The 18,074-nt window shown below is 40.1% G+C and overlaps 1 protein-coding gene across 12 annotated transcripts in view; it reads left to right on the forward strand.

Moving 5' to 3' along the window:
- The window catches only part of DOCK10 (dedicator of cytokinesis 10), a 280,915-nt gene that overhangs the window by 219,926 nt on the left and 42,915 nt on the right, over positions 1-18,074 (forward strand). For all 12 annotated transcript variants that reach the window (XR_003435547.1, XR_003435550.1, XM_027119931.1 and 9 more), the window contains exons 27-30: positions 3,796-3,867; positions 8,940-9,086; positions 13,860-13,943; positions 16,170-16,266. Coding sequence is in view for 10 of the 12 variants with exons in the window: in XM_027119931.1 (XP_026975732.1) it covers positions 3,796-3,867; positions 8,940-9,086; positions 13,860-13,943; positions 16,170-16,266 (400 nt within the window). In the remaining 2 variants the exon portion in view is untranslated. The remainder of the gene's footprint in view (positions 1-3,795; positions 3,868-8,939; positions 9,087-13,859; positions 13,944-16,169; positions 16,267-18,074) is intronic.

An 18,074-nucleotide genomic window follows, 5' to 3' on the forward strand; every position in this document is an offset into this window, starting at 1 on the left:
TTTCAGGCACAGGAAGAGGAAAACTACCAACAAAAGGATTAATGATGTAGTAATGAATATACTGACAGCAGAGAAGAGGCAGAGAAACAGCCACTCTTTGACCCCCAAAAGTTGAAACACATGCATTTGTAGTAATATAAGAAGAGATGGTGAGAAGCTGGTAAAGATGTAACTTACAGACTTGTGAATTTAGTCCCCTGCTAAATTAATTATCTATCATGACTTGACAGATAGATGATTGATTAGTAAGTAGCTAGAAGGGGAGGCTGAAGGCCGGATCAATAAGCGTCAACAGGGGTTGACTGAAATCACATTATCCTAGGCCAAGCGGTTTGTTTGTTTAAATTTAAATCAGCCGTATGCGTATATTCATTCAGTTTATCCAACAAGTATGTTCCAAGTGCCTTCCTTGTGACAAGCGCCATCCTCACCATCCTAGGCATTTGGCGTGCATTTAGAGAATAGAATAAAGATCTCTGCCCTTGGGAAGCTTACATTCTACTGCGGGATAAAAACGATAAATGACACACATGATAGCAAAGTTAATTAAATTGTACGTTTGGAGGTGAGAAGTAGCATAGGAAAAGAAAATGTCGAGCAGGTAAATGGAATGCGGAGTCCTGAGTATGCAGGGTGAGGTTTGCAGTTTTAAATAGAATGGTCAAGGTAGAGCTCATGGAGAAGGTAATACCTCAGCTAAAAATGTGAAGAAAGTGAGGGAGCTGGAGATGTTGAGGGTAGAACATTAAAGGTAGAGGGGAAAACATACCATATTTATCTTTGTCTGACTTATTTCACTAAGCATAATACCCTCCGAGTGCATCCATGATGTCACAAATAGCAAAATTTCATTCACTTATATGTGGAATCTAAAAAGTAAAACAAACAAGTGAATATAACAAAACAGAAACAGACTCACTGATACAGAGAACGAACTAGTGGTTCTGAGATGAGAGAGGAGTGGGGGGAGGGGACAAATAAGTGAAGGGGATTAACAGGTACAAACTGTTAGGTATAAAATAAGTTACAAGGATGTAATGTAGCGCGCAGGGTATAGCACCAATATGTTTATAATAACCTTATATGGAGTACAATCTGTAAAAATATTGCGTCATTATGTTGTGCACCTGAAACTAATATAATATTGTAAGTCAGCTATATTTCAAAAAAAAGGTAGAGGGGAAGACCTGTATAACGTTGTAAGGCAGCAGCACACCTAGTGGATACGCCTGAAAGATGGCAGGGAGGCCAATGTGGCTGAAGCCACGTGAGCAAAGAAAAGCGGAGGCAAGTTGAAGTCAGAGAGGCAGCGGGAGGTTTGGCAGGTAATGTAAGGCCTGTGGGCCATTGCAAGGGTTTTGGCTTCCACCCAGAGAGAAACTGGGAGCCGTCAGAGGACTTTGAGTGGAGGAGTAACTTGAGCTGATCTTGGTTCAAAAGGATCGCTCTGATGGCTGCGTAGAGAATAGACTGTAGTGGGGTGAGAGTGGAGACGGGGCTGCTGAAGAAAGCTGCCTGCCTAGCATCCATGTTGCTGCAAATGGCATTATTTCATTCTTTTTAATGGCTGCGTAATATCCCATTGTATACATGTACCACATCTTTATCCATTCGTCTGTCAATGGGCATGTAGGTTGCTTCCATGTCTTGGCTATTGTAGACAGTGCTGCAGTGAACATTGGGGTGCATGTATCCTTTTGAACCATGTTCTTCTCCGGATATATGCCAAGGAGTGGGATGGCTGGATCATATGGTAGTTATATTTTTAGTTTTTTAAGGAACCTCCATACTGTTCTCCATAGTGACTGTACCAATTTACAGTCCCACCAACAGTGTAGGAGGGTTCCCTTCTCTCCACACCCTCTCCAGCAGGGTCCTCTGGGGAGAGTCAGTGTTCATTTAAAAGACAAGGCAAAGGGAATGCTTGGAGGAGAAGTTCCATCTTCAGGAGATTTTATTGGTGATGCACCATGTGTTCCAGACCAAAGGTATGGTGAGTGGGTTTCAGGAGATGAGAAGCAGTGAGATACACAAGGGGGTGCGCAGCACCTACGGAGACCAGAGGGCAGGAGAGGAGTGAGGCTTCTTCTGTCATCAGACGTGAACAGAGGCAGGAGTCTCAATGGGATTGGTCCTGGTGGATTCAAGGTAAATAGTGGAGGTGGGGCTGAGTGCTGAGGAGTGAGAGTGACAGGTGTCAGTTAAATCAAGGGACAAATGGTAGAACATTTGGCATATGGTGGATAAAAATATTACTTAGGACGAGGTGGGGTGCCTTGTGTTACTTAAAGATTCCCAACAGCATGAATTTCACTTCCAATATCAAGTTTACTAAGGAACGACCCCCTTTTTAAGCCAGAGCTTAAACGTCCTTTCTTCCTCATCTCAGTCAATCTTCCAGCGTTAGAACCCAGTACTCAAAAGTTCTTAACAGCGTGCTTGGTATCAGCCTAAAATTGGCTATAGTTCAGATGCCCATCCACAGTAGAGCAGATAGGTAAATTGGGATTATACATGTGATGCAATGACAATAGAGGACCCCCAGCTACCTAGCTCCACATAAATAAACCTCAGAAAAGCATTTGTTGAATTGAAAAGGCCATCACAAGAGAATACATACAGGATGATTCCGTTTATTTAAAGTTCAGGGGCAGGCAAAACTGAATATCACTTCGATGTATGATATTGGCAGCAAAATTATGAAGGAAAGCAAGGGAATGATGAACACAAAACTCAAAATTATTATATGTGGTGGAGAGGCTGGGAAGGGAAGAGGCTCAGGGGAGTGTATTCTTTGTAAGTGTACACAATATGTGATGTATATTTTTTGTATCTGGGTTAAGCAAGACCCTTAGACCCAAGAAAGAGGGGCCTCCGCTCTTGAATATGCTTTGATCTTCTCCAAATGTACCCCTTCTCATAAGAAAAAGTATGAGAATAGCCAAGAGCAATGCTCCTGGGAGCCCCTACCACCTCTTCAGCACCTATAAGAATCCCCAGGAGCCCCTGCCTAAAGGGTTTATAGGTTTATTCCTGGGCCTGCTTAGATCTCTTTCCTAAGTCCATTGTTCAGAGGGAAAATCTGGAGTGTAACCCAAGACCCAAGAGGGGAGCAGTGTTTGGTGGGAGAGAGGGACCAGTTTGTGGGCAGCACCTGGATTTGCAGGCTGGACAGTCACCCACATGCCCCAGGCCCCTCAGTGTAGGGCAGAGCCTCAGGTGAGAAGAGGGGGTGAGCCCCACGTCCTGGTGCAGCATTCCAAGTTGTCATGAAGTTATATTTGTCAAGATAGGAGGATCCAACATATCTTATTTAAGACTCTGCTAACGTGACTTTGAACTTTTAGATATTTTCACACGTGGCTTCCATGTTCACTCTTGCCTCTATCCCTGGCAATGTTAGGGGTGGGTCTGCTACACCATATTTTAAGATAAAAAAGTTTTACTTAGTTTTGTTTAACTAAGTAAAACAGATAGAACACCCAATGAATGAATAAGTATTTCATAAGACTACTGTCTACTCAGCCATGTCTAGCAAACCAGTATCTTGTTTTAGTTTAAACAGTCTTTGAGATGACTGAGGAACAGAAGTATCTGGTATTTACTTTTACCATTAGAACTTTGCTAAGGATGATCCTAACATAATGGAGAATATACTATTGCTCTGATGCATTGAATTTCAAAGAATACATTTTAAGATAAACGTTTTATAAAATTGCATGTTGTGAAGCATGGAATTATCATTATTTTGCTATAAGATGATAAATTTCTGGTTGTCTTTTCTTTTCCTAACAGCATTCCTGGTTCTTCTTTGCAATTATCCTAAAATCCATGGCACAGCACTTGATTGACACAAATAAAATTCAGGTACGATCATAGGTAATACAATAGCATCCAATAAATGTGAGACATGATTGTGTGTATCAGTACAGGTCCTTCAGAAGCAGATGCCAGGACAAAATTAGAAGTACAAAAATGACTACAAAGGATAAAGGGACAGGCAAAAGGACTAGGAAGGTCTGACACCTGTGAAAGGAGATGGCAAAGGAAGGAGGATCAGCTAGAAAGAGGCTTGCAGTGAGAAAGTTGTAGGTGGGCCAATGGGCTGTCTGAGAGCAAAGGATGTTCATGAGAAAAGTCCTGCATCGGGAAGATGGTCTGGCTCCGTTACCTCTGCAAGCTCAGTAATTACTCAGAGCAGCCGGAGAGAATGTGGCTTGGCGTGAACTCTTGAGTGGGTCCCAAAGGCTTCGTAGTTATTTCATTCATCTCAGTAGACTTTTTCTCAAGGGAGTATCTGAGCTATGCACATCCTCGGCTGCCACCCGTGGTCCACAGTCCACAGCTACCTTTCACATATGATTATGAATCTTCTCCTCCACAGTTCCCATGGGCCTCTCCTTCCTGAAAGGAAACTTACAAGAGGGAGGCTAGTGGGGTTAACTGTAGCCCCTGTTACTATAGTTGGTCTCGGAACCCTGTGCAGTTCTCATCACCTCCCTCCTCTACCATCCATTCTAGATTGCCCTCACCCTCAGCCAGCAGCTCTGAAGGTCTTGGTGACTTACTGTGTTGTGACCCAAACCCTCATTCCAGAGTGGTCCAGGGGGGTCTCACCGTCCCAAGCATCCAGTGTGTGGTTACTCTAGATGCTAATTATGTCAATACAGATTATACATTTGGACCAGGGAAATGGCTGTTTGGTGGATTTTTGAAGCCAGTGGACTCTCTGCTAACAGAACTTTAGGCAGGGCAACTTTATGAATCCTGTGAGTTTCCACTCTAACTGGGTGGACTTGGTGGTGTTTTGGTCTCCAGATAGCAGTATCAACTCAGATCTTGTGGCCAGTAGTTCTTGAAATATATGAATATTCCCCTCCGCCTAGTATCGTCACCTGAGGAAAGCCTTTGGAGAAGGACTGGTGGAATCATTACAGTATGTACTTATCAAAGGTCTGTAGGGGGCTTTCTTTAGGGACCCTGCCTCCTCTTCAGTCAGCATGTACTGAAAATTGAAAATTGACTGAGATCCAAGAACAGAGAGAGGATTCCCGTCTACTTACTGGAACAAACATCCTCATCTCCCGATTGTCCAGCCTCGCCTTCTTGGTGGACTTAAGCATCGTCACTGTTGGCTGCTGATTGTCTCGTCCCTGGGGCTTCCAGCATGCCATTAATCAGCTCTGTAGCTCCCTGAGAGTCCAGCCCCCTCGGCTGCTTTCCAGATCTGCCATTTGTTTTGGGAATCGCAACCCCCTGGCCCCTGGAGATTAGGTGCAATCACATGGCCTCTGTTATATTGATGCCCCTCATCCTCATGACTGTGAGTGAGCCAACACTGGGACTGCCTCTCTCACCTGCAGATGGGAGACGCCACTGAACGGTCTTAGGGATGTCGGCCCCCAGTACCTTCCTGATGGCCTTGGCGGATAGTGGGTCTTCCGGGCTCATAGTTCCATTCCTACGTGTCCACCTTCGTCTGCTTCTTTATTCCTTCCTCATTCATCTGCCAGGGCAACCTCGGCATTTCCATTCTGCTTAAAATGAGCCATCTCCAGGATTCTAAGAGCCAACTAACAGTGAGTGGACCATCCCCTGAGGTCTTATTTAAGCCCATGTCCTGACAAAGTGCCCTCACGTCAGTGAAATTGAATTTATCCATTCTTATGTTCTGGCCGTCTTGGTCAAACACACTCAACATCCAATCTCAGTGGTACTCCCACTGTGGCTCCTGCTGGTACCTGCTAACTAATTCTTACAACTCCTTGGGGTACACGCTCTTCCTTACCTTATTAGGCCCAGCAGGTTCACAGCTGAGTTAAGCTGGCATTTAATCCCAGTTCATGGCCTGAGCTCCAGGAGAGGAGGAAGGACAGCTCCTGAAGGGTTTGCCTGGCCTCTTGCAGGGAGAGTCCTTTGCAGCGTATTCCCACACAGGAGAAGTGCTGACTCTTAATAGAGAGGGATGGGGCACTGAGGATTCAGGGGAGTCTGCCAAGCCACCATCCTCGGGCCATCCATCCACGTGCCCCATCCGTGCCTCCAGGCCTCAGGCCTTTCCAAACATGGCCTTGACATAAGCATAACAGACCTGCCTTGACTGCACATCTCATCATCTCTGGTATCCCATAACTCTCAGTTCTTAAGTCCTATGTTTGCTCTTCAGCTGTGTCTGCTCTTATACTTCCAGAGATAAGAGCCTCCTGTCTGGGAGGAAGAGAAAATCTAACATGAAGCTAAGACTGATTCCTATCTCTCTGTTCTTAAGCTGTATCAGGAAACCCCACCACTGTAATCCTTGCTCTGCCACTAACATGTTCGATGATTTTTAAAAAAGACACTAAACATCTCAGAGTCTGTTCTCCCATATGTAAAAAGAACAAATTGGACTAAAATCCTTTAGTTCCCACCAGTATGTATCTGCTAAAATAGATAGGTCACAAAACACCCTTATGAACAGCCTAAGAATAAAGGAACTCATCGTAAACGAGAGTTTATCTTCACTGATTCAAGTTCCCTTTTCATTACCCTCTTCCATAGCAATCACCATACCCAGTTTTCTTCCAGAGGTGCACAGCCTTCCAATTTTCTAACCATCTCTATTTATCACAGTAGGAGAAGACCGGATACCATCATTTGACTTGAAAGCATTCACAATAAACATCTCCCAAGCTATTTGCATTTTCTTTTCTTATTTTTTAATTGTGAAGTGAATAGCTTTCTTTGCTATTAAAAAAAGCTTCCATCATCAAGGAGATGTGAGAAAGTCAGATCCCCTAGTCTGGTCCTCTGAAAGGCAGATAACACCTCCCTGTGACCCCTGCTTTCTTGTCCAAGGCGAATTCCTATTTACTAGGAAGTGCTGAATAGCTTCTCAACACTGAGCTCTAGTAGCCAAAGTTTTCTTGTACTGGCTACACCTTTTGTTTCCCATCAGCCCCTCGTTCTTAACGAAATTCCCAAATGCCTGAAATTCAGCCCCTGCATTCCGCACCTGATCCTTGGGACCTCCACCATATCACAGCCCAGGTTCTCCAATGCGTTCCAGCTCTGCAGCTTGGGATTCAACCATGTTGTCACCTTACCCCACTTCCTCCCCTGTCCTGAGAGAGAAAATCCACCGTCCCCAGCTCAGGAATTCTCCCGCCTCAAGCCCTTGGGATAGACTTCCAGAGAACAATTAAAAATATTGCTCGTGTGTTTACCGAGCAGCATGTCTTTGGGTTAAGAGTGGAAGTAGGCTACAAGGGGAGTTTGAAAGGAAGGCAGAAAAGACAGAGGAACAGAGGGGTTATCAAAGTCCAAGGTATTACTGTATGTCCTTGTGAAGAAAATGTTGACATTGATATGTTTAATGTATCTTGGAGGACTAACACAATGAAAAAAGGAAAACTACAAATGTGCTTTGATTATCTAAAAAGTGATTGTTGCTTTCATAGGTGAACTGTTTACCCTTATTTCCCCAGGGTACACCCAGCAGGATGAAAAATGACGTCTGCAATTAAATTCATTAGGTTTATTTGGTTTTAACTTCATTTGATTTCAACAATAAGCTTTGAATATATACAGGGGGTAACCATAAAATCCTCAAAATGCCTATACAGTCATGTCCTGGTACAATGGCTTAAAAAAAAGCCAGTCCAAGTCAGCTCCAGCGTCCAATAATTAATCACTGTTTGTTCTATGCAGTTCCTGTAATTTTAGCCTCCGTGGTTTTTATTCTTGCCTCGTGGAAGGCTGGGTGCTCAGAATTTTAGAGAATATGGCACCGTCTAACTCTCAATTGTCTGTTTCTGTCTATAGTGAAAATGCGAGTCTAATTTTAAAGCCAACTTGTAAAGATGAATGAATCTTACCTATCTCATGCAAAGAAGCTGTGTAAATTCACCAAGTAGAGACTGAAATGGGAAAACTCAGCTGCCTGAAACTTTCCCTTTATGTGCAGGAGTTCAAATTGGGGGGGGGGTGTTGGATTCCTGGACTGAGGGCAGTCTTTAGGGGCCTATAGAGTTTTATTCAATGTATGTTATGTAATCTCACAGCCAAATCACTTTTTATCTTGCGGCAAAACATCTTGACTGTGAAGTCCCACAGGCACCTGCGGTGGCATATGCTGGGACCATTGAGTTAAGACTAGCTTGTGTAAACCTTCATCTATAAGATAAATAAGGTTTGAGCATCTAATGGAAAACATGGTGATAACACTGTATTGTGTAATTGAAATTTGCCGAGAGTAGAACTTAAATGTTCTCTCCCCAAAAATATGTATGTGAGCTGATGGATGGCTTAATTAACTAGATGAGGGGTGGAGGGTGGAATTCTTTCACAATGTGTATGTGTATGAAAGCACCACAGTGTATGCTTTAAATATAATTTTATATATCAACTATAACTCAATAAAGCTGAAATAAATGTTTTAAAAAGACTAGCTGGGACTCACTACTTATTAGAGAACATTACAAACCGATATCTGTACCCATTCAGTTATTCATTCACTGATTTCTTATAGTTGTTTATTGGAGGATTCCTAGTTTTAAAAAATCAAAATAATTGATTTTTAAATTAGAGAACTGTGAGTCAAAGAAAATCTAGAATAATATTCATTAAACCACTGATAGCAGTTATTTCCGGAGAGGGAAAGGAGGGGAATTAAGAGGTTATAAAAAAAATGTTACATTTCTACATTGTCTGAATAGTCTGCAATTCATATATGTTATCATTTATAATGAAAAAGTGAAAAACTTATTGGGCAAAATAGAAGGAAACATTAAATGAAAATGATGAAAATCATGACCTTGAAATTAAAAGGGCTTCTATTTTATTATTGCTTTCAAGTTTTCAGAAAGACTTTTTGTTTGTAGTAAGTCTTACAGTTTATGTTTTCCAGGTTTAGTATTTCACAGGTCACATTATAAAGAAATGATCCATTCTTTCCTTAGCTTTCTCGGCCTCAAAGATTTCCTGAATCTTACCAAAATGAATTGGACAATCTTGTCATGAGCCTAGCCGACCACATGATTTGGAAAAACAAAGATGCACTTGAAGAAACAAGAAGGGCAAACCACAGCGTTGCCAGATTTCTTAAGGTACAATTATACAAGATCACAGTTCTATTCAAGCCTCCGTGATAGTGGGTGTGAGATACTCTAAATGTCAATTTAAGTCACAGTTTCATTTATGATGAAAAGTCAAGACTACCAGGATTAGATGAATACTTTCATCTATACATCTTTCTTGCTTGAAATACTTTTTGATACTTTTTCCAATTTGGAGTCATACAGAATAAGAACCAAGGTTAAAGAAAAGTATCTACTTGAGTGTTGCCAAGTGTAGTACTTCTAAATATCTTTAAAGAGAAAAATGAGATTTTTAAAGAAGCTGCACTGTGACAATATTATTCTCTTGGGCTTTTCTGCCCTTGAAGTGATGTTTTGGATTGGATCCAGCTCTAACAGTGATGCCAAATAGCCACTTTGGGAAAATTTTGGGGAATTTCGCATTTTTGTTATATTACCTCTAGGCTCTTTTAACATGATGAAAATATCGTGCATTAATCGCATAAAAGGAAAATTATCGGTTAAAGTATTGAGCAACATAAAGTGAATATATATATACATATATATATATATACATACATATATTTAGCATCATTTCTTTGAATTACAGGCATTTCTATTGAATTGAGAAGAAAAATGTGCTTAGTCCAAGAAAAGCTAACGTAGAATGATGGTGTATCATTTAACAGATAATACATTCAACCAGAAAGATAATGTTTTTCTTCTATTCCTTCTTTTGCCCAACTGTTGACTACTGACGAAGCCACTTCACTTGTTTCTTTGTGGTAGACACCAGAACATACTGGATAGGTGTGGGAATGTATAAATAAATACTGCTAACAAAGTTAAGAGGCTATGGAGGTAGATGGAAAATTAGCTTAAGTTGTCTTTGGTGAGTTTTAATTCAGTCTAATTTCTTTTTTAATGTGTTAAATGCAGTTTCAAATTGCATACTATATTTGTTCTCATCTTGTATTTCTTTTTCTTCACTGTTTTGCCTCTTATTTTTGCTTTTTTTCTTGCTTCAGGAAGAGAAAGGGATGGTCAGAGTTGAGGAGGAAAAGAGTAAAGGAGAAAAAAATTACTCTAGTTTTCTACCATGTTTTTAAGACCTATGAGAATAAAGTTTATTACTATGCTAGTAGTTTATTTGAAGTGCTTGATGGAAAAGAAAATTTGGGAAAAAAATGGCATACTGTCTGATTTGTAAGCAAATTACATTCAAGAAATATCTGCAATATTCTTCCCAAAATTCCAAAAAAAAAAGGTTGCATAAGCAAGTCTCTTAAAAAGGGAAAAGACCTATTATTATCCACTCTTTTTGCCTTAAATGCTCTGTACTTATTAGAATAAATATATGTTTTCCTTGGAGCTCATTTATGCAAAAGTTGCTTCTGGTGGTACATAAACTAATGTCTAACATGAATGTCCAAGATGAAAAAAGCCACAAAGTATAAATCTAATGGTGATACCAGTGGTTGTGAAATCTGTGGGTAAAAAGCATGGATTGACAATAGATAAAACAAATATAGTCTATAAGATATATGGATCCATGAAGTGCAAACTGAAAGCAATACTTATATGTGAAGTCTATAAATGAAAACATTAGTTTAATATATTGTACATTATAAAAGTCCATCATACAAGCATTGTACAATGCTCATCTGACTAATCTCTACTTTATTTCAATTAGCATTTGGAAATCATTTGGAAATTGTCTAATATAAAAAACAGACTTTGGTAGCAAATTATGTTTAAAGAAACATCTGTGATAGTTCTAATTATGAAAAAAAAGATGGATAAGCAAGTCAGTGAAAAGGGAAAGTCTTCATATCTACTCTATTTTCCTTAAATGTTCTGTGTTTGTGGAATAAATAAATGTTTTCTAGAAACTTCATCTATGCAAAAGTTGCTGTGGATGGTACATAAGCTAATGCCTAGCACAGGGGCAAAGGAAAGGAAATGATGGGCCCAGAGGTTTTGTAAAATATACAGGGAAAGTCACTCAGGTGGTGTGTTTTGCAATTTGGGATTTCATAACTCATCACTGAACCATCTATAGAGTAAAACTGTGACTTTCACAGTTGGTGAGACAAAATAAACATTTTTTCATTACAACAGCCATATATACAAAAATATATTTTTGCATGTAATTTAGAATATTTGGCTTTTAGTTTACTAAGCTAAACTCAGAAAAAGTCTGATAGGGTATATATCCTTTATATCAATAATCTGCAAAATTGTTTTCTATAAATGGTCAAATATTAAATATTTTTAGTTCTGCAGAACATACAGTCTCTGTGACAACTACCCAACTCTGCAACTGTAATACAGAAACAACCATAGACCATTCGCCATAGACAATATATAAACAAATGGCTGTAGCTGTGTCAGTAAAACTTTCTTTTGAAAAACAGACAGTGTGCCAGTTTTGGCTCATGGGCCATAGATTACCAGAGCCTGTTATAAATTATTTTCTACTCATGTAGAAGGTTAATATAAATTATTTTAAAATAAAAGCAGGGGCTTCCCTGGTGGCACAGTGGTTGAGTTCGCCTGCTGATGCAGGGGACGCGGGTTCGTGCCCCGGTCCGGGAGGATCCCACGTGCCGCGGAGCGGCTGGGCCCGTGAGCCATGGCCGCTGAGCCTGCGCGTCCGGAGCCTGTGCTCCGCAAAGGAAGAGGCCACAGCAGTGAGAGGCCCGCGTACCGCTAAATAAATAAATAAATAGATAGATAGATAGATAGATAAAAGCAGAGAGGTCCCTTCGCCTGGGGTTAAGAAGATGCTGGGATAGACCAGACACAGGGGACTGGTGACAGGAGAGACACATTTGATGAAGCTTGATCTGCAGGAGGGCTCTCTGCAGGAAGAAGGCTGATTCTGCTGACTTTGTATCTTAGGAATGACCCCTCCTTTTCCCTCACTGTCCCTTAGAAAGAGAATGACAAGTTTACCACATACAAAGTCTTCTTAAATCTCAAGAAAGTCTTAAGTGAGTTTCCCTAGATCCCCAGGGTAGGCAGCCTTCTTCTCACCACTACCCTTGTTCAATGACAGGACTCACCAACCCCTTCTCTGTCTAATCAAAGGGCCCTGTGTCTTCACCAAAGGGCTTCTTTTCTCTTGTTGTTTCTTGAGAAGTTTCTAGAACCCACAGTTATACTGGGTGGTCTTCCTCTCTCTGCAAGGTGAGACACAAGCTTCTTCCCAGCAGGAAAGAGACAGCAGCGGTCTTCCGGGGAGGGAGCTCCATATTGGGGATAGTCCAAGGGTCACCAGTCGGGACTTCCTTCTGCAGATGGAAAGCCTGGGAGGATTTGACACACTAGCTGGGAGCCTGCATAGTGTAGAAGACACGAAAGCCCTCTTTTCCTCCCATCCTCCCCTTATAGGTGCTCTACGTGTTCTGCGCTTATGATTATGCTCTGCTGTCTACCTTTCCTCACTGTTCTTTTGGGAGGTGGGAGGACATGGGAGCCATTTACTTTTTTCTAAGGGGAGAGTTATTGAAGGAACTTAAATCCATATTGAAAATGAAAATATAAATGAAGCAGTATGTTAACACAGTAATGAATAGGTAATGAAAAAAAAACTCAGAAGAAAACAAAGAAAAATGGAAAAGGAAACAAAACAAACATATAAATGACCAAGCAACTGGAAAAATGTTATTAGAGAAAAAAGCTCATGTTTACACACGGGCGTATTTCAGTGGGAGACTTTGCACTTGGTAGACTACCTATAACAAGATTTTATGTTCAGTCCTTTCTGAGAAAAGAGATTTGTTTGTAAAATTGAAGAGAGATTAAGAGATGCAAAACCAGTACAATGGACCATACAGGGCTCTTTGGACGAGAAAGAAGGCTTCGATGCTGAGTGATGTAACAGCTGAGAAATTTTCCCATGTAGTACACATGCTCACACACATGTGGCTGGGCAGAATGCAACCCACACACACGCAGTGATGACCCCATATGCCAATCTGCTATAGTGCCTCCCCAAGATACTGCATCAGTAACTATGGTCCGTGCCCACTTCACACTTTTCCAGTGCAGTAATTGGCCACTGTAGCTTGGTTACTGGTGACATGGCCATGGGTCTTTGGGAGAGAGAGCAGGTGCTGTACCAAGTTGGCACGCTTGCCTGACTCCTCCAAACCTACCTACTGTTTAAGGCTCTCGTTTCTCCAGTTAAGAGGGATTGACAACATAATAAAGAGGCAGTGGGCAGCTCACTGATAGAAATCCCAGGATCTCTTACCTTCACTCTTCAAATTCAAGCTGCCTTGGCTGAAAAGAAAAGCTATTCTGCTGAAGGAGGCCAGTGAGATTTTTTTTTTTTTTTTTTTGGCCAGTGAGATTTTAAAAGGTTTTCCTGACATGTCTCTGCCCTGTTCCTACCCAATGTTGCACAGCAAGTTTCTTCACCTGAGGAATTATGGAATCGAATTACTAAAAAAAAATAATAATAAAATGTAACTAAGTGGTTTTTAAAAATAGACAAGTAAAAGCTAAAACTTCCTATATTAAAAGGAAAGGGCTCATTGCAAAGCTCCAAGAGATGTTTTATAAAATTGATAAATATGGGTTTGTAACTTTCTGGTGTGTGTACTGTATCTAGTATTTTAATTAGTTGCCGTATGTGGATGAATTCTTAAACATATTGCAGAGATTTTTAAGACATTTATTATACAGCACATTTAGTTAAATGCTATTTTACTTCAATATATTCAATCATCTTTTCTAACATCTTTAATGATCCTTAAAGTAAAAACGTCTGAATTTAGAATTTTACTTTTTTAGCGCTGCTTTACGTTTATGGACCGGGGTTTTGTGTTTAAGACGGTTAACAGTTATGTCAGCATGTTCTCCTCTGGTGATCCCAAGGTAAGAACCACGTACAGGAGTGCTTGCTTTCTAAACTGCTGCATTATAAATAAATAAACCGGTCTCTGTGTATATCTGTCTAAAACAATAACCTATGCATTATCCATATCAAAAAATAATTTCTATACCAATGGGAGGCAGCCTTTTAAAACGGTTCACATGCTCAGTAAGTCTACCCATTCCTTCCTTCACGGGGGACAAAAAAGGAGTGTGGAATGAGAGTGTTTACATTTCACTTTTATTTCCTGTGGGCAGTGAAAGGAGTGATTCTTTCCACCTGCAATTCTTCTGCCTCCGGTTTACTCGGAACTGTCTTGGTTTTAGCACTGAAAGTCCCACTTCCCTGGAAACCTTCAGTCTTGGGCAAAATGGGACAGTGGATCACCCTACCCAAATAGGGGCTATGTTCTGGGAGATAGGGAACGGTGCTGTCTAGAGAGCAGCGGTTCTCAAAGTGTGGTTCCTAGACCAGTGATCTCGGAACAGAGCTACTACGGGTGGAGCCCAGAAATCTGGATTGCAACAAGACTTTCAGGTGATGCCTGTGCATTCTCGAGTTTGAGAACCACTGAGCTATGAGTCTGAGTATGGCATATGCTAGAGGGAAATAAGACTGGAAGTGGACCACACCGTGAAAGTTTATCAGTTAAGGTTCTTTGTCTCACAGCAACAGAAGCTTACTCCAATTTGAGCAAAAGGGAATTTTGGGGAAGGATATTGGGGTAAACAGCATTGATGAAAGAGCTGCAGAACTAAGCTTGGAAAAGAGCAGTGACCAAGGCACTTCCAGGCACAAGAGTAATCACAGAGGATGAACCAGTGGCCAGGGTCTGCTGCTGTCTAAATACGCAGATGGGACCCTTTTCTCCTTCTTAATACTCGGCTAAAGATTTACATTCCAGAGAGGAAGCATGTGACCAACCTGCTTTGGGTCACATGCCTGCCTCTTAGGGAGGGAAGACAGGGCACCTGAATTAATAGTTCCCCATTAACCTTCACCCATTGGGAGGAAGATAAGTCCCCGATGGGAAATTATCTAGGTATTGGGAAAGAGTAACGAATATAGAAAAGCCAAAAATAAATAATGATCTCCTTGGAGCCTTTCATGTCATGCTTAGGGGCCTGAACATTATTTTTCGGCAGTGGAGATCTACTTTAGGCTAGGAGAGTTACATGGTTATATGTCATTTGATTTTGAGAATCCAGTTCTCTCTGTAAATATTTTTTGGAAGAATATCCTTCATTAGTGCTCCAGTTATGCATGACATTTTCAGAATATCATTTTAGGTATAATTCCAGTGAACTTAAACTATATATTTTATCAAAAACCAAACAGAACATACTCAGTGAAGAATGACTACCATGTAATTTAATTATGCTTCATTTCACTTGGATGTGCAAAGGATTAAGTCAGATACTACCCTTGTTTGAGACGGCAGTATTTTAAATTATTGACTAAAGTGGCCACAAAATATGATTCTAAAATATCTGAGCAAATGGAATATATTTTATTTTGTTAGCTGATATTAGTGAATACAGTGAACACAATCTGAGTCTTAAAAATTGATTACTTAGTTTGCATGACAATGAAAATAGAATGGTTATGAACATGCTAATTGTTCCTATTTATGTGATTGTGTTAATAAGTTGTCTTAGACCATGTCTGCACTTCGTTTATCTCTGTCCTACTCAAAACATTATTGAAATGACAGACCTGTTTACTAGGGCAGGGAAGAGGTGGAATTAGATAATGTACTCCAAAAATAAATGGCAGATGGAGAGAGATTCACTCTAACTCTAGATTATCTGCACCACTGTCTTCCTTAGCACTAGATCTTAGGAGTTGATTGGAGTGATATGTTCTTTGAGCTGAGTGTAGTTGAAGACCTCTGTACATGTGGTGAGGACCTATCTTTCCCAGAATAAACATGTTACATACATGCCCAAAGAAGCAAAAAATAGGTCTGAGTAAGATTGTATCTCATAGAAACTCAATGTAGGTTGCAGCTGGGATCATTTCCTGAACAGGCCTTGTCCAATCTCCAAAAACAGGGGGCCTGACTACATTTACCACTTCAGAGGGGACAAAATCCTTTAAATTTAACAATGACCCAGTGGTCACACAAAAGTAACTCCACCTCCTTTTTAGATGTAAGATTCAAGTGCAGATTTTCCATTAACTTTCTTAGTGTGTGAATAATGGTCATTTCTTTGCTTCTTCTTCAGACCTTATGCCAGTATAAATTTGATTTCCTCCAAGAAGTATGTCAGCATGAACACTTTATTCCTTTGTGTCTCCCCATAAGATCAGCAAACATTCCAGGTAATAATTCCCAGAATTTTCGTCTGTTCCTACAATGGGAACAAATATATTTTTTTGTTTGTTTTGCCTTTGTTTATTTGTTGTTGTTTTCCTGTTTCTTCAATGTTGGTTTTGTCTGAAGTTTTCACATGGGTCCAGGTAATCAGGTTAAAATGCAGAAGTTGGTGGCATGTGGTAAAGAATACAGCTCTGTATTTCTCAATTTTTGTCTGTGTTTCCTTTTTCATTAATGAGAAGGCCGAGAAAACCATAAAATTAATGCTTGTAAATCAAAGAATTTTAACCTAGACCCATACTGTCTTTCACCATACTGGCTCCAAAAGACAACTTTCCTTTGATTTTGAGAGACATAAAATTACAGGGAGGAAAAGTTATACTTTGTGAGTATAAATTCATTTAAGATTATCAAGGTGTGTACATTAAAATGCAACTCCTCAAACTGAGTTTTATACAAAGAAAACTGTTACCTTGAAAGGGAGAAAAGAAGGCAGGCAAATGGGCACCATGGTAAATACTCAATACCTCTGGGTCAGAAAGAGGCAGAGATGGGCGCACAGGTAAAAATGGGGCCTCACGTATTGTTTACTATACTTACTATAGTATAAATGGTCTATAGAAAATATTTTCATTTATTACTTCTGTTAAAATATGTATATACACACACATATCAGCATGATCATGGTAGAGAATAAGCATCGCCCATCTAGACATCAGAAACTAATCAAACATCAAGCTACGTAGAAAATACTTAAATGATTTAGGACCTTAAACTACTTTACTTCTACTTTGTAAGGTGTACATATATCAAGTCATGTGGTGCACTAGAAACTAATATAATGTTATATGTCAGTTATACCTTAATAAAATAAATAAATTGATTAATTAAATACTTCTAAGCATGAGTAAATTACAAGGCACAGTTTTGATATTCATGGAAAGCAGAAACTAAGATGGTAAAGAGCCTCTTCACATGTATTATAGCTCACACTAATATTTTGGAAGGAAAGAGAAAGTAACGTACATTATCAAGCCTATAAAAGTTTTGTCTAGTAGGTCTGTCTTTATTCCTGTCTTACCCCCTAGGTTCTTCATGACATTTTTTTTTTCTTAAATTCCATATATATGAGTTAGCATACGGTATTTGTCTTTCTCTTTCTGACTTACTTCACTCTGTATGACAGACTCTAGGTCTATCCGCCTCATTACAAATAGCTCAATTTCATTTCTTTTTATGGCTGAGTAATATTCCATTGTATATATGTGCCACATCTTCTTTATCCATTCATCCGGTGATGGGCACTTAGGTTGTTTCCATCTCTGGGCTATTGTAAATAGAGCTGCAATGAACAAGGGTGAGCTGTGACAAAGCGAGAGAGAGGCATGGGCATATATACACTACCAAACGTAAGGTAGATAGCTAGTGGGAAGCAGCCGCATAGCACAGGGAGATCAGCTCGGTGCTTTGTGACCACCTAGAGGGGTGGGAGGGAGGGAGACGCAAGAGGGAAGAGATATGGGAACATATGTATATGTATAACTGATTCACTTTGTTATAAAGCAGAAACTAACACACCATTGTAAAGCAATTATAATCCAATAAAGATGTAAAAAAAAAAGTTTTGTCATGTCAGTCTTAAATATAAGCTGTATACATTATTCCATTCTTTTTCCAATTTATGAAATACATTTATCTAAATGCCTTCACAGAATAAAGGGTGGAAAAGTTATTTTGGACTGTAACATTCTTCGCTTTTTGTTTTATGTTTATGAACTAGTGCCAAGATATTACTGTGTCAGGCAGGCTGGTT

The sequence above is a fragment of the Aethalodelphis obliquidens genome, unplaced genomic scaffold (genome assembly GCF_003676395.1).
Source record: "Aethalodelphis obliquidens isolate GAN/ISIS:26980383/991018 unplaced genomic scaffold, ASM367639v1 scaffold2, whole genome shotgun sequence".
In the NCBI taxonomy this organism is placed as follows: Eukaryota; Metazoa; Chordata; class Mammalia; order Artiodactyla; family Delphinidae; genus Aethalodelphis; species Aethalodelphis obliquidens.